Below are 14573 nucleotides of genomic sequence, written 5' to 3' on the forward strand. Positions count from 1 at the left end.
GTTGGGGGGAAAGAGAAAGAAAATAAAAGCAAATACGTATCAGATAGAAGGACTGTGTATTCTGGAGTAAAGCAAGTCACTATTTTTTTTTTTTGCAATTGGAACATGTCCACTTATGCAAAGTTGAGATGAAAATGTGGGTGAGGTATACATAGTATTTACTATGAGAGGAGAAATAATGTGGGGGGAAAACCACAGATCTGTGCAACAGCGACACCCGCAGGAAGTGCAGTGAAAGTGCAGGACATGAGCTGCAGAATACTCGTGTGCCGTTACTACGTTCACTGTAGAAGAGCGATTCCTTGGTCACAGATCTACAACATATAATCACTGTACAATGATACATACACCGACAATATAAGGCCTCATTCACACGTAGGGATTTTTCCACATAAGAGAAAAACATACCCAGATTCATCAGTGATTTTCATCCACATTTCATCAGTTTTTCTAGTACGTGACAAAATAAAAAGTTTCTCCACCTTCTCGTATGTGACAGTCCCTGAATATGGCATCTGAGTTCTGCCAGATTTTTTCACCGACCCATAGACTTGCATTGCTGGTTGTGACCCGACACGCGGATCAATATCACACGTCTCCGTGATTTTACACAGACCACTCACTACGAAGAAAAAAATCAGACATGTTAACAGCCCCAGGGACTGTCATAGATACGAGCGCTATCCGTACGAGAAAAAACTATGTCTGAATGAGGCCTAAGACGCAGAAAATCCCCTTTACATTTGTGTCATCTGTTCAACAAATTTGGAAATAAAAAAAAAAACTATGCAACTATTTCAAATTAATAATCTTGCTTAACCCTCAGTAAATCTCACCTGTGGGTGGCACTCCGCTTTCTCAGCTTCCTGAAAGGTCAATACGTTATCTGCTCCAAATATTAGGAATTTTCTATCCAAGGGTCTGAGGACAAACACGATAATCCCCCAACAGAAAGTAAACTTTTTTTTTATTAAAAAGTGTCTTTGTATTAATTTATAATTAATGACTTTTGTAGCTTTTCACTAATTATTATGGTTTATAGTTAAGTTTTATAATACTATGTTGCTTTTTATTAATTTCTATATGTATTTTTTTATGTTGTTGCACTTTTTAGCTGAGAATGTAATGCTTTTTAATTGCTCCAAGTAGCTGAGTGCTTGGCACAATACTGATCCCGAACTTGCCTGTTGCTTAGAGTCCCCAACTCCCTCATTTGGACTTGGATCACCTCTGCAAAAAAACAAAAAAAACACAGGCCCAGCTGGGCATCTACTGATATCTATGGACACCTAAGCTCCTCCAGGGTAAAGGTATGGCTCTGTAGAGGCTCCCAAGAGGTGAACCACCCAACCATTAACATAACAAGACCCTCAAGACCTATGATAATGATATAGTGCTCAGGAGGAGGGGGCTCCCAGAAGAACACTACAGAAATGCCCCCTGTGTCCTGGCAGCCAGCCACGGGCCACATCTGAAGCCTCTATACTTGCTCACGTTTCTACAAATGCCGCTTTAGTTCCACATGTGAGGGGTGTACACCGATAAAGGAAGGTGGCACTGCGCTCCGGTGATAGACGGGACCACCCGAGTGCGGCCAATCTCAGTCCCCGCCGCTTATCTCTTCTCCCAGTCATCTCCATCAGGACCAGACGCCTGCAGGATATCTCGACAGGCCCAGATTCCCAGCGAGACGCGCGTCTCCCGGGGGTCGATTAATCTCACCATTACCATCTTATTAGACTCTAATTGTCTGGAGGTTCCCAGGAGATGGGACGACTTTAACCCACTGGTTGCCAGGTATCCATTTCCACACCGGAAACTTTTCATAGGGGGATGTCGATGAAAGGGTTAACCTGTTTTGCTGAAATGGACTGTAATCCAATCCTTACCTATGAGCCAATCCGCAGCTTTCGGCGAGGATTTCTCACACTCCACGCTGTAATGACATCTGTCGTAATGCAACCCGACTGCTAATGAGATCGCAGCCACATAGGCTTTATGGCATCTATGTTCATCTGCATACAAAGGGTTACAGTCAAAAAGCCACAACGGTCGCCCCCAAGTTCACGGCACGCTGTTTAGCCTATTGGGACATCTAAGAGGACACGAGCTTGGCCATAAGAGGCAGACTCTCCTAGCCAAAACATGCAGGCCCTGAATCACAGACCCTCTACCAGGGGTGTCAAACTCAAACTTAGACAAAGTCGGGGGTCAACCGTGATATTTCTTAAAGAGGTTGTCCACTACTTTAGCATTGATGACCTATCCTTAGTATCGGTCATCAATGTCTGATCGGTGGGGTTGTGACACCCGGCACCCCCGCTGATCAGCTGTTTACTGTTCTCAGTGGCGGCGGCTAAAAGTGGTCGCCTCAGGGTACTACACATTCGCCTCCTGTTGATTTGAATAGGACGCGGATGTGTAGTACCAAGCCTTGGCCACTATCAGAAGACAGCCAGCTCCGCATGTGAGTATTTCCGGCAAAACAGGCTTCAGACGTATACGCCGACGGGTCAGACTATAATGGTGCCAACAGAGGGAACACATGCTCTGTTGATGATCATTTTTGGGTGGGTACGCCTGATGATGATGCACAGCAGTGCACATTCGCTCTGTCGGCACCATTATAGTCTATGGCCCGTCGGCATATACGTCTGAAGCACGTTTTGCAGGGGGGGGGGGTGTTTCGGACGTAAGCGCCAACAGGACCGACGAACGGGTGCCTGAACACAATGTGAAAGCACCCTAAAAATGGCAATCCTAATTTGCTATAAATATTTTAGATTATAAACATATCGAATAATCAAATCTATTTACGGCAAATTAGGAGTCATTATGATTCATTACTCCATAAAACAACTATTTTAATAAAGTACAATAAAAGCTAAGTTTTATTGACCTGCTAGAGAGGGGTCATTCCTAATGGGGCTTTGCCCCTTCAGGCCTTTTTGGATTAGATAACATACCCTTCCCAGGTCATTCATGTCCATTTGTGGTTATTTAGTGGGAATCAGTCACCATTCACGTTTACACTATCTAACCTATTAATATGGGCATACAGGTTACTGCTGAGGAGAATGATCACTGAATGCCTCATATCAGATGCCTTGTGGTGGAGAAATCCTCTTATCACTTTATAAAAATGATGTCTTCCAGGCTATGGGGAGGACGCTGCCTGGAAGATACTTCTGCCTCCAGAGATTATTATACATGAAGGGGAGTTACCAGATAGCCAGAATTGGTCCGCGGGTCTGACTTTGACATGCATGCAGTGAGCGCTCCAACATCGCCTCTTCTGACATGAATAACAACTCTCCAGTGAAGGTTACTGGAGACAGGGCAGAGGTCAATCAAGGGAGGAAGCGTGCTAGGTCAATAGATATTTTTGGGGATTCCTATCCGGATGTCCATACCCCAGTAGTACTCACCCATCTTCATTCAACATAATGGTTTCAAAGACCTGCCGTCCAGTGGGCACAGATTACTGACGCACCCGATCGGATGCAGGACCCGGTCTATTTGCACAACATGCCGACCCCATTCTTTTCTTTCACATGAGCAGTAAAAAGTGTGGCTCTCCAGCTGTTACACTACAAGTCCCAGCATTCCTAACCATTTTGCACAATGCGCTGCTGCTGTGCGACTCACAATCCATCCTGCGACTTCAGACCTTGGTTGTGCAGCACAATTGCTCGCAGCTTATGGGTACGGCCGTGATGCAGACTCACCACAGGACAACGTGGTTTTCAAATGATTGTCAACCTCAGAAACACAGCCATTTTGGGCTTTGAAGTCACAACCATTTGCTTTGTCTTCTTTACCAGTGAGTATAGTAAGTTTTGGAATTGTGTGAGTCTCCTTTGTGTTAGGAACAGACAATTGGTGACTAAATCGGATTATTGTGCTCCCTCTGGACTCAGTTATGCCTCCACAGAAGAACGCAGCATGCTGAACTTTTTGTACCCCATTGTAAAAACAAACGCAAAATAATTAATGGGACGCATCTTCCATTTACATCAGCAATGCATATATCCACTTCCGTTCCTAAAACAAAACTAATGGAACTTCCAAACACAGGTGTGAACCCGGCCCTACACATATATGGATTCTGCATGTAACCGAAGGCTACAGGACGCCTCTATGCAGGCACTACATCGCAGTATAATGAACGTGAATGGGCTCAATTTCAACCTGCAAGGTACCTACGACAAAGACAAGTCCTCAAAAGTTGAAACCAGTTTGATTTTATGTGACCTGTTGGCAGTGGTAGCAGTACCTTCTAGTTTCAGTGAAGTGGGGGGGGGGGGGGGGGCAAAATGAGCAATAGTAACTACACAGTGCTGTGTACATAATGATTGCAATATATTAAGAGGATAAAAATTTTGATGGGAGGAGGCGGAGGAGTGCTACTTTAACCCCTTCACCCCCGAGCCTGTTTTCACCTTCCTGACCAGGCCAAATTTTACTACCGGCAGTGATCAGTGTCACTTTCTGAGGTAGTAACGCTTCAACGGATCCCAGTGATTCTGAGAATGTTATTTAGTGACACATTGTACTTTATTGAAGTGGTAAATTTAGGTCGATATTTTTTGCATTTACTGGAACGCTTTAACGGATCCCGCTGATTCTGAGAATGTTTTTTCGTCACATATTGTACTTCATGATAGTGCTAAAATTTCTTGGATATGACTTGTGCTTGTTTGTGAAAAAAACTGAATTTTGACAAAATGTTGAAAATTTAGCAATTTCCAAACTTTTTATTTTTGTGCCCTTAAACCAGATAGTTATATCACACAATATAGTTAATAAGTAACATTTCCCATATGTCTACTTTACATGTGCAGCATTTTTTAAACAATCTTTTTGTTAGGAAGTTAGAAGGGTTAACATTTGATCAGCAATTTTCCAACAATTTTTTTTGTAGGGACTACATCACATTTCGAGTGACTTTGAGGGGACTATTTGACAGAAAATACCCTGGACGAAGCATTTCCTATGCGAAAAGCGCGTCGGGTGTGTGGTGGGGATCTGGACCTTTGATTTCTTCCCGTGGGTAATTATGGTTACTTCTTTAATGATACTGTTAGGGGCTGTTTTTTATTGACACTGTCATCTATGTATGCAGCTCTATGTGTATATATATGCATAATTTGGTGGTGTTATTTTATACCATATATATTTATTTATTCTACTAAGCTATACTTCACTTGCCATTTGTATATATTTATATATTTTGATAAAAAAACATTTTGGTAATTTTCAGTCATCTCTTTATATTTCACATTTTTTGCTGCCTTACATTTTATGCCCTTTAATGTTATATTAGTGGTCACGTGTCTACCTGGGGGAACTATTAGTAGGATATATTACCTCATATACGATTGGGGTCCAGATTCTCCATCCTTTTCCTTCTGTGGTGTGTCTTTGATTTTATTATTGTGTGTATTTACCTTTATATAACTTTATTAAAGTTTTGGCAAATTCTTACCTGGGCTATGTATTCATTTTTTTGCCCTAATTTGGTGTTATTCATTGTCTCTCTTTTTTTGGCCTAATGATTTATCGGTGTTTACAGAAAATACCCAAAAGTGAGACCATTTTAAAAACTGCGGCTCTCAAAGTGCTCACAACCACATTCTAGAAGTTTATTAACCCTTCAGATGCTTAACAGGGATTAAGGCAATGTGGAAGGAAAAAAATTAACATTTTACTTTTTCCCACAAAAATGTTGATGCAGCCCCAAAACAGGAGAAAATGGACTGCACAATTTATTGCGCAATTTCTACTGAGTACACAGATACCCTACATATGGTGGAAAACTACTGTTTTGGCGGATAGCAGGGCTTGGAGAATAAGGCGCACCATTAGATTTTTGGAGTGCAAAAGTGGCTGGAATCTATAGCGGACACCATGTCGTATTTGGAGAGCCCCTGATGTGCCTAAACAGTGGAAACCACCCACAAGTGACCCCATTCTGGAAACTAGACCCCTCAGGGAACTTATCTAGAGGTGTGGTGAGCACCTTGACCCCACAAGTGCTTCACAGAATATTACAACATTGAGCCATGAAAATAAAATAACATTTTCCCTGCAAAAATGTTGCCTTAGACCCACATTAAGGACATTGGCGTACCTGTAATGGACACTAAGGATTTGGGAGGCAGAATTCACTGATTTGTTTTGGGGATCGAGGAATCATAACGCTTTTCCAGAGCCTTTGTACTACCAGTAACGTGGAAGCCCCCTATATTTCCGTTAATAGATGACAGACCTGAGTGGGGACTTGTTTTTTTTGTGGATTGATTTGAAGCCTTTATTGGGAAGGTTTTTACATAACATTTGGGATCACATTTATCCTGTGCTCTACGCTGAGCACTTACATTGGGGTTTCCATCTAAATGTCCAAATAACATGATTAAGATGAAACCCCAGGGGAATCCATTCACTAATGAGGCAGCACAGTTACTCTGGACTCCATCTGGCCTCTAGTCAGGGTTGTCCCTTTCAGGAGTGAACAAAACTGTGGCGGACCGCGCTTTTATGCACACCTTCTGACAGGGGTTTCTGTCTGAATCATGTATTTCAGAGATTTACACGGAAACCCTGGTGTAAGAGCTCAGTGCAGAGCGCAGGATAGATCTGAGTCGAGCCATACTGTGAACTTTGGGAGCCAGAATGAACAAAATCAGCAGCAGGTGAAGAATTGGTTTTATTTATTTTTTTATGCCGTTCACAGTTTTATAGGTCGGGTCATTCCAGACGCATCGATACCAAATAGGTGTATTTTTTTAACATAAATATACCTTTATATTTTTATAATTTATTTAATGATTTTTTATTTTATATTTTTACTTTTTTATTTACTAAGTCCCTATGGGACTTTAACTTTTTTCACTGTGATCGCTAACATAATGCATTGCAGTGCATGATACATGTCAGTGCTACACTGACAGAAGCCTCTTAGACCATGCTCCTGGTATGGTCTAACAGGCTTGAAGTAGTTGGGTGACCCGGATGTTGTCATGACAACCTCAAGTAGCCATGCCAACAATGGGGCCATTGTGGGGGTGCCGTTCGGACGGGAGAGGGAGCCCCCTCCCTACCTTCTAAACAGGGCTGTGGAGTCGGTAAGCCAAACCTCCGACTCCTCAATTTCCACGACTGACTCCCTCATACATGGCTCATGTTTAAGTGATAAATTTACGGTAGCACAGATTCATCTCCGCTAAAAGTCTGGACCCTTAGATCGGGAATAGGACAGACATTTATAGGACTTTTCATAACTTTCCCAAATTCTTATGAAAAAATATTCCCCACAAACTGCATTGAACTACTGTACCTAATTTATTATATATCCATTTTATAGATATAGTCCATTTTATACCGACTCCACGAAAATGGACACCAACTCCGACTCCACAACCCTGCTTTGAAATGCTGCGATCGATATCAATCGCGGCATTTAGGAGGTTAAATGTCCCGGTCGGTGCGAGCACCACTCCAGGCAGTGAAAGCCAAAGCTAGGCTTTCACTTAAGCCAAGCTCCCAACGGTGATCGTGCAGGCACAGCTTCTGTGCCCGTATGACCGCCATGATTTAAATTGACATCATTTTGTGGAAACCCTTTCCTGACCGTGACGCAAACTTGCGTTCAATGTCTATTACTTTAACCTTGATGACCTGTCATTAATGTCTGATCAGTGGGGGTGCGGCACCTGGCACCCCTGCCAATCAGATATTGATGACTACTGTCTTAAAGATAGGTCATCAATGTTAAAGTAGCGGACAACCTCTAATTGTCACGGTACCTTGCAGGTCACAAAGCAAACTTTTTTTTCACCTGCATTATGCTGCGCTCTTTGGCTTTGTGAACTGTGTCGCCCCAACTTAAAAAGGACAGGTAGCCTATTAAGTCATGCCTTTTTCACAGCCATATAGCCACACACAGTCGTTAACACCCTTGATTTCCATGAAACTTGAAGTTTCTGCGACAAACAAGTTGCAAATAATCCAGCTGGTTTATACTTTTAGCGACTTGTCGTGGTACGTTGCAGGGGCGCAATGTGACCGCAGTCCGTTGCACTACGCTGATATTTGGGTAGCAGTATAGTGGGGTCTTCATGGTGTAGTCCCGGCCTCAAGCTGCATTTACAACTCCCGTCAGATACTAAAGGCAGCGACCCCCTGTTCACGCTACTTATGTAATGTGAACAGGACGAGTGACTGAACCATGTGTCAACAGACATTCGTTCATGAAATCGTTTAGCAAAAAAAAAAAATTCCGTCCACTTTAGAAGACTAATGTAAAGGGGAGATTGTTCGCTCGGTCAATGGCAAAAAGGAGGAAAGGAAATTCAAGTCCTAAACATGGCTGATTGTGTTCCAAGGAAATAAACAGTTCAGTAGCAGATGGATTGGATACATAATCAGGATAAGAGGAAATACAAAAATTGCTTCAATCTTCTTTGTATCAACAGAAATGATTGTACAATACGTTACGAATTCATGTATTGGGAGATTAATAGTATCACGTATGGGATCTGAACAATGACTGCAAATACACTTCAGATAATCTGTCTTGTGTGAACACAGTTCAACAATTTCTTTCACGATTCTCGTCCTGTATAAACACTTCTCTGACACCGTTTGCTCGTTGTCATCTAGCATTTAAGCGATAATCTGCTCGAGTGAAAGAACCCTTAGGCTATGTGCCCACGATGCAGAAATGCTCAGGATTTTTCCCGAGCGTTTCTGCATCTCCCCTGGCAGAAAAAACGCATGTGGATTGTACATGCGGATTGTACATGCGTTTTCCTGCCAGGGACACGCGGATGTGAAGCGTTCTTCATATGCATTTCTGCATGCGGGTTGTCAAGCGCTTTCCAAGCGATTTTAGCATCACCTGGAAAGTGCTTGACAACTTGGGTCACACTATATAAATCCATGCAACAGGCATGGATTTATATAGTGTGACCATAAAGAAAGTTTAAAAAAAAAAAAAAAAATCTATACTTACCCTCCAATGGCCCCCGCAGTCTTGCTTCGCTCCGTTCTCCCTTGCCGGCAGATCGCGGTACACTGAAGGACCTGCCGACGTCAGTGTCGCATGACCCGTCACATGACTATGACGTTAGCGCAGGTCCTTCAGTCCATCGCGAGCTGCCGGCAAGTGAAGACAAGGAGACTGGGGGCCATCAGAAGTATCATATTTATTTTTTATTTTACTCTTTTTTTTTTTACAGGTTCTATGGTACCCGGGTCCGGAGGAGAGTCTCCTGTCCTCTAGACCCAGGTACCATCTGCACATTGAAACGCATGGAATGCGCATCTACATATGCAGTGATGCGGATATTATGGGTTCCAATGCAAGTCAATGGCGGCGAAAGCGCAGCACTTCCGCAAAATAATTGGTAGTGCTGCGTTTTTTCCCGCCACGATAATCCGCAGCGGAAATTTCCGCAGCATGTGCACAGCACGTGCGGATTATCATTGGGGGACATGGCGGGCCTTCTACCATGCGTTTTTTTAAGCGTCTCTGCAGCGGTTTTTGCCACTGCGGAAACACTTAAAAAACGCATCGTGGGCACACAGCCTTAGGCCGGTTGCATGGATTTATATAGTGTGACCAAGTTGTCAAGCACTTTGCAAGTGATACTAAAAAAGCGCTTGTCAACCCGCATGCGGAAATGAATGTGAAGAACGCTTCACATCCGCATGTCCCTAGCAGGAAAACGCATGTACAATCCGCATGCGTTTTTTCTGCCAGGGAGATGCAGAAACGCTCAGGAAAAATCCGGAGCATTTCTGCAACGTGGGCACATAGCCTTAGGCTACTTTCACAAGGGAACCCACTATGTGATAAGTCGTACATGAAGAGTTCACATGCAGCCCCCCCAAAAAAACTGAGCGCAATATGTACGGTTCACCCCCCGAGTTACACCCCATTCATTAGAATTTGTGAAAACACTAACATGCTGCGGATTTAAAAAACACCAGATAAAAAAATCAAGCACCTGCATAAGATTTTTGAAATCTTATTCAGTTTGATGGTACTGTAAAAATGCTACGTGTGAACTTACTCTAAGGCCACATTCACACAAATCAGTATTTGGTAAATATTTTACATCAGTATTTGTAAGCTGAAATCAGGAGTGGAACAATCAGAGGAAAAGTATAAGGCTATGTACCCACGATGCAGAAATGCTCCGGATTTTTCCTGAGCGTTTCTGCATCTCCCTGGCAGAAAAAACGCATGCGGATTGTACATGCGTTTTTTTCAGCCAGGGACAAGCGTTTTTCACGCATTTTGCACATGCGATTTTGCATGCGGGTTATCAAGCGCTTTCCAAGCGATTTTTTAGCATCACTTGGAAAGTGCTTGACAACTTGGTCACACTATATAAATCCATGTAAACGGCATGGATTTTATACACTCTGTTCCAAATTATTATTCAAATAATATTTTCTCAGATTTTCCCAAATTATCTATATGAATTGCAGTCATTGTAATTTTCCAGTCAAATAACTATTAGAGTACAATTGAAAGGTTTTTGTACAAACTGCCTATGATAACAGTATATTTTAAAAAAAAATAAAAAACTCAAACTGCATGTTCCAAATTGTTATGCACAGCAGAGTTTTCAACCTTTTCATTTTAATAAAGAACAAAAAAATGGTCATTTTTGAAATTATAAGCATTAGCAGGTTATTACAAACTGAAATCAAACAGTTTTCAACTCAAAACTTTATTCTAGGTGATGTTACATTTGCACATAGGACCGCTTGTTCGAAAGGAGCTTCTGAACTCTCTCTTCCATTGAATTTGTCAGGTTTTGGATGGTTTCTGCTTCAATTGTTTTGCATGAGGACAGAATACCCTCCCAGAGCTGTTGCTTAGATGTGAACTGCCTCCCGCCATCATAGACACTCCTTTTGATGATGCTCCAGAGGTTCTCAATGGGGTTGAGGTCAGGGAAGCATGGGTGCCACACCATAAGTTTGTCCCTTTTTATGCCCATAGCATATACTGTTATCATAGGCAGTTTGTACAAAAACCTTTCAATTGTACTCTAATAGTTATTTGACTGGAAAATTACAATGACTGCAATTCATATAGGTAATTTGGGAAAATCTGAGAAAATATTATTTGCATAATAATTTGGAACACAGTGTATAGTGTGACCAACTTAAGTTAAAAAAAAAGAATAAAAATGGTAAAAAAAAAACAAAAAAACATTATACTCCCCTTCTGATGGCCCCCGGTCTCCTTATCTGATGCATCCGATCTTCCCGGTGGTGTAAAAGGACCTTCCATTACGTCATTTAGTCATGCGACAGGTCACGCGGCCGCCGACGTCAGCGGTCGCGTGACCTGTCGCATGACTAAATGACGTAATGGAAGGTCCTTTTACACCACCGGGGAGCCAAGACGTACCGGATAGAAGACCGGGGGATATCAGAAGGTGAGTATAATGTGTTTTTTTAATTTTAAATTATTATTTTATTTATTTATTTTTTTTACAGGTTCTATGGTACCCGGGTCCGGAGGAGAGTCTCCTCTTCTCCTGACCCGGATAGCATCCGCACATTGAATCGCTTAATATCCGCATGTGCACGTGTAGTCATGCGGATATTATGCAACTCAATGCAAGTCAATGGTGGCGAAAACGCCGCGATTATGCAAAATAATTGGTAGTGCTGCGGATTTTTCCGCAATGATAATCCGCAGCGGAACTTTCCGCAGCTTGTGCACAGCACATGCGGATTATCATTGGGGAACATTTCAGACCTTCTACCAAGCGTTTTTTAAGCGCTTCTGCGGCGGAATTGCCGCTGCGGAAACGCTTAAAAAATGCAGAGGGCACACAGCCTAATGGAAACTCGTCAACACTTCTGCATTTATCACCCACTCCTGGTTTTGGCTCCCACTCCTGAGAAAAAATACTGATAGTGGGCCGTGGCCTTAGCCTTGGGCTACATACAAAATGTCCGCTGATGATTTGCAGCATGAGCGCGTACGGTGCAAGCGAAAAGGAATTTCATGAAATTATCGCATAAAAGTTCTGTGACTTTCTAACCTTCTTGAGGGATTTAACATCTCAACGATTTTCATGATCACAGCTCTGCTTTGCTGTTAGATGCTAGAAAGTCTACGGCCATCCTCACCCATCAGGAAAGATTCATCATTGTGTTTTCACTATTATTTTAGAGTGTACAATTCTCAATAAATGACTAATAAATGCCAAATTCAAAGGATCCGCGCCTTTTTGTTTTGTGTTGTCTTTTGCTGTTTAGTTAACCTTATGACTTGAGTTTTACGTCAATGAGGCTTTTCCAGATGCTTTCCGCTGATTGGTTAAGCACAACTTTAAAAAAAAGTTGCAAAACTTTTGCACAAATGTTCTCCTCCCCCCACCAGGAGTGATTCTTTGTATGCCAGAAATTATTTGGGCAAAATTTGTAACATTTTTGTGCAGCCTATTATTCTTAGACTATTTTGGATTTTGCATAAAAATTGTGCGTCGTTTTGAAGAATTTGGAGCAAAACAAAAAATGTATACGAACACCACTTGACATGAAAGAAGAAAAGGGACATAAAAGAAAAAAATCCCCACAAATAATGAATTGGGGCAATTATGTTTTTCTTTTTCCAGATTCCTGCCGTGGATATGTAGGAGATAAAACCCAACTGGCTTTTCCATGCCAAATCTGTGAGAAATAAGCCACATGCCAGTTATATCCAAGGTAGGGCCTGAAAGCCACACAGACTTTTAATTTAGTTTAAGCAAACCCAATATTTATTGAAAACAGTCCCGATCACATCGATTTTCACAGGAGAGGGCTCGTTACACTGTAACAGAGAGGTTTGGCTAAAATCAGACATCTGTGGAAAATGACCCACGGGTCTCACAACGGCCTTATAGGCATATACCAGGCGGCAGAATTCGACTTATTAAACCCAAGCTTGGACCGTGACGGCCCGACTTGTGAAGAACTAATAACCCAATTGGGTTGGACAAGTTTGGATGTAATTGATGAATGTTTTCTTACACTGACAACAAGCAGAGATCTGGAAAACTGGGAAATTAATACATGAAGGGGACAGATTTAGCAGTTGGGTGCCAGAATTTCAGCGTAAAACTGTTTGACCTGACGCAATATTTTCTGAGCAACTCAAAATTGTGCAAACATTTTGCAACTTTTGAAAAGTGGGGGCCAGCAAATTCATCATCAGTCAGGCTACCCAAGTCCCTGAAAAACGCACAAAATTAATTAAAAAGCGCTCGCTTCCTTGAAGGCCCGGCACATCTTTCTCCAGTGCCGTCTGCAGGGTCAAAATATGTTAGAAAGTTACAAAACTTTTTCAACTGGTGACTACTGCGGGGATTACAAACACTTCCGATCATAGGGGCCTCTCATAATATTGTTACAATGTGTTGGGAAAGTCACCGACGACTCCTAAGGGGCAAAGAGTTACCTGAAGGGAGATCATAAGACTAAACCCCCTTTATAAATAGAGCCGACCCCTCGCCCCTTCAAATGTGAGTAAGCCCTGCTGGCGCCATCTTAGCGCATCACAGCACAACGTATCATTGACTTCTATGGGGCAATAATGACCAAAAATCCGTAAAAAACACATCACGTCAGTCATCCAGAGCAGCGGCGTAGTTACAATGTGTCGGCGCCGGCACCGAAAAGTCACCTACGACCCCAAAAGGGGCGACGCAAGTTACCCAGACGGAAACAATAAGAGTGAACCCCAACTTTACGGCCCATAGACGAGACCCCCGATAAATCCGCTAGGCGACGCTGCCTTGGTAGCCGCCATCCGACGTCTTCCACTGGGCAAGAAAAGAGGTGAAATGCCTGAACAGCGCCGTCACCAGGCGGATTCAGGCAGCGACTTCAACAAAAATGGTGAATGATGGAGGGTCCAATAAGGGAACTAAAAAGTGGGAACTAAAAGGGGGCAGGATGGCAGGGGGAAGGCAATAGGGAGTGCACAGGTATAATAATGGAGCACACATGGAATAACAACAGCCGCTTGTGTCCCCTCCTCTCCGCACCGACCACCACCTACACCCCGCACAAGCCCCAGCAGACATAAGCCCCCCGCACCCTCACGCACGGCGTCCGCGCCCTCCCGCCGCCGCCACCACTGCCGCCATCATCCTCCTCACCTCAGCATCCAGTGTGGCCATGGCTCCGACCCCGAGCGTAGCCCCGCCCCGCAGCCTGTGACGACATCGCCCCGCCCACTCCGTGTTACAAACCCGGGGGAACTGAGGGGAATGTAAGGATCCGGCGCATGCGTGCTACACGTCCTAGGCCGCGATCAATATGGTGGCCCTGTGACCTAACATGGCGGCTCTGTGGCCCCCCTTCCTCTCACCACGGTGCGTTTCCCGCATTTTTTTTTGCACCTGTGGGAAATGGTCGGCTTTTATTCATTCATTGTGGTTCCTCCTGTGTAGTAACGTTGTGTCACCTAATTTACCTCAGAAATGAAGTGTGAACTATAATAAGATCAAATTATTATTATTTTCCCTCCTCAACTGGAAAAAGCTATAAGA

General features: G+C 43.1%; 1 protein-coding gene across 2 annotated transcripts in view; it reads right to left on the reverse strand.

The window, feature by feature from the left end:
* EHMT1 (euchromatic histone lysine methyltransferase 1) overlaps positions 1-14254 on the reverse strand; it is a 102126-nt gene extending 87872 nt beyond the window's left edge. Inside the window, exons 1-2 of one of the 2 annotated variants that reach the window (XM_073640309.1) lie at positions 14181-14230; positions 409-622 (exon numbers count right to left, since the gene is read on the reverse strand). Coding sequence is in view for 1 of the 2 variants with exons in the window: in XM_073640302.1 (XP_073496403.1) it covers positions 14181-14201 (21 nt within the window). In the remaining variant the exon portion in view is untranslated. Of the gene's footprint in view, positions 1-408; positions 623-14180 lie in introns of both variants that reach the window. The other variant, XM_073640302.1, reaches the window with a different exon arrangement.
* Between the last annotated feature and the right edge of the window lie 319 nt (positions 14255-14573).

This window comes from Phyllobates terribilis, unplaced genomic scaffold (genome assembly GCF_046119375.1).
Source record: "Phyllobates terribilis strain yellow unplaced genomic scaffold, ASM4611937v1 Scaffold_7__3_contigs__length_470593459, whole genome shotgun sequence".
Classification (NCBI taxonomy): domain Eukaryota; kingdom Metazoa; phylum Chordata; class Amphibia; order Anura; family Dendrobatidae; genus Phyllobates; species Phyllobates terribilis.